The 2638-nt window shown below is 36.5% G+C and overlaps 2 protein-coding genes and 1 long non-coding RNA gene across 3 annotated transcripts in view; 2 read left to right on the top strand and 1 right to left on the bottom strand.

Annotated features, from left to right (window-relative positions):
- Positions 1-2013, bottom strand: part of LOC103515208 (elongation factor 1-beta) — a 4204-nt gene extending 2191 nt beyond the window's left edge. The window contains exon 1 of the mRNA XM_026827967.1: positions 1826-2013. Coding sequence (XP_026683768.1) covers positions 1826-1905 — 80 coding nt within the window. The 5' untranslated portion in view covers positions 1906-2013. The remainder of the gene's footprint in view (positions 1-1825) is intronic.
- The window catches only part of LOC103515218 (serine/threonine-protein kinase RIO1-like), a 17246-nt gene that overhangs the window by 4851 nt on the left and 9757 nt on the right, over positions 1-2638 (top strand). The window lies entirely within an intron of this gene.
- LOC113469928 lies at positions 518-1634 on the top strand. The gene is made up of 2 exons (XR_003393192.1): positions 518-736; positions 1356-1634. It is a non-coding gene; the product is annotated as an uncharacterized LOC113469928 (long non-coding RNA).

Raw genomic sequence — 2638 nt, 5'->3', positions numbered from 1 at the left:
CACTACCCCCCCCCCCCCTTGAATATGCATTCTACATCAGCCTAGATCAAGTGAACGCCTGACTGAACTGAACTTATATTGGGAACAGTTCCATGAAAGGAACTGAACGGTTGGAACTTATTCCCTAAAGTGAACCGATCTTTGCCACCTCTAACCTTCATAATCTCTTCCCATTGTGGTATCATGTTCGTGTTGGCACGATATGCTTACCCTTCAACATAACTGCGAGACGAGATGTATTCGTTGAACTCCTTCAGTCCTTTATCATTAGAGACGTCAATAGCAACCATTTTCTAGACAGTAGAGCTAGACTTTGCCAAAAAATTCAAGATTTTCGGATGATTCCAACTTCTACAACCCGTCCAGTCCAACTTTTTTCGGAAAAGAAAGCAAAAGTGCAAAAGTGAAAATTTTGAGGTTATGTACGTTCACCACAGACTCCACAGAGAATTTTTTCAAAGGAAACACTTGGCAACAATGCACGCATTTGAAAAAAAAAAAAAATGGCGGCCAGCGGCATTTTTTAAAAAATTAAGTTTGAAAAATTTGATAAGCATGTGGTGATAATGATAAGAAAAGAACTAGATAAAGATAAAAGGATTTATAGTGATTAAATTGAATGAGATCGTTTTTATATCAAGTAACTTGCTTGGTAAAACATAATTACCGGTTACAAGAACTTGGCGGATGCCTGTGACAACTCAAATTTAGCCGCGTGTACCATATCAACAGTTAGGTAAACTAGAAATTGGCTGAACTCTTTATTTTACTCTAGCAGAGGCCCATTCCATGGTAGTCCTTCCAGAGCAACACTCTTCATCCCTTCTCATGATTTTATTATTATTTTTTAATGAGTTGTGTACCTACCTAAAGTTTAAAGTGAGACATCCTTTGTGGAATTTTCCACAAGAAAATTATTTATTTAGTGACAATGCCTGAACCTGGATAAATTGGATGAGCCTTCAACAAGAACCTCTCACCCAGCAGGAGGAGGTGGAACAGGAGGTGTTTCGACAGGCGTACATACCACAAACTTTGAATGAGGTGAGAAGTACAAGTATACCTCCTTTAAAAAAAGTAGGTACTTCAAAACCCTTTGTTTATTTTACTCTAGCAGAGGCCCATTCCATGGTAGTCCTTCCAGAGCAACACTCTTCATCCCTTCTCATGATTTTATTATTATTTTTAATGAGTTGTGTACCTACCTAAAGTTTAAAGTGAGTTTCCACAGGAAAATTATTTATTTAGTGACAATGCCTGAACCTGGATAAATTGGATGAGCCTTTTTCCAAATGCTAAATCATAAATAACCTCATTTCCATCCTTACCTAATGAGTTTTTCATTTTGTTCTCAGGTATACAAATTATACAATGCTTTCAACAACCAGAACAGTTGATGATATGCTGGCAGGATTGTCAGTGGAACAATTTGAACCTTGTGATAGTGAAGAAGATTCTATTAATACTCCACAAGACTCTAAAAACAAAGAAGTTCTTGTTCTTGCCCAGCATAGGCCCAATATTCAGTCCATAAAAAATACTGACATTAAAGCCAACAAAAATGACACTGCACCTCTCAAAACTGGCAAGATAATTTGGAATAAATTTATCATTGAAACAGGGAAAACTGAAAGGTAAACATTAATCATCTTGGTACTTGTGCAGAAGTCATGTCCGTGGAAATGAACTTATATTGGGAACAGTTCCATGAAAGGAACTGAACGGTTGGAACTTATTCCCTAAAGTGAACCGATCTTTGCCACCTCTAACCTTCATAATCTCTTCCCATTGTGGTATCATGTTCGTGTTGGCACGATATGCTTACCCTTCAACATAACTGCGAGACGAGATGTATTCGTTGAACTCCTTCAGTCCTTTATCATTAGAGACGTCAATAGCAACCATTTTCTAGACAGTAGAGCTAAAATTTGCCAAAAAATTCAAGATTTTCGGATGATTCCAACTTCTACAACCCGTCCAGTCCAACTTTTTTCGGAAAAGAAAGCAAAAGTGCAAAAGTGAAAATTTTGAGGTTATGTACGTTCACCACAGACTCCACAGAGAATTTTTTCAAAGGAAACACTTGGCAACAATGCACGCATTTGTAAAAAAAAAAAAATGGCGGCCAGCGGCATTTTTTAAAAAATTAAGTTTGAAAAATTTGATAAGCATGTGGTGATAATGATAAGAAAAGAACTAGATAAAGATAAAAGGATTTATAGTGATTAAATTGAATGAGATCGTTTTTATATCAAGTAACTTGCTTGGTAAAACATAATTACCGGTTACAAGAACTTGGCGGATGCCTGTGACAACTCAAATTTAGCCGTGTACCATATCAACAGTTAGGTAAACTAGAAATTGGCTGAACTCTTTATTTTACTCTAGCAGAGGCCCATTCCATGGTAGTCCTTCCAGAGCAACACTCTTCATCCCTTCTCATGATTTTATTATTATTTTTTAATGAGTTGTGTACCTACCTAAAGTTTAAAGTGAGTTTCCACAGGAAAATTATTTATTTAGTGACAATGCCTGAACCTGGATAAATTGGATGAGCCTTTTTCCAAATGCTAAATCATAAATAACCTCATTTCCATCCTTACCTAATGAGTTTTTCATTTTGTTCTCAGGTATACAA

Source organism: Diaphorina citri, unplaced genomic scaffold, assembly GCF_000475195.1.
Source record: "Diaphorina citri unplaced genomic scaffold, Diaci psyllid genome assembly version 1.1 scaffold1297, whole genome shotgun sequence".
NCBI classification, from domain to species: domain Eukaryota; kingdom Metazoa; phylum Arthropoda; class Insecta; order Hemiptera; family Psyllidae; genus Diaphorina; species Diaphorina citri.
This window is presented reverse-complemented; position numbering and strand designations above follow the sequence as displayed.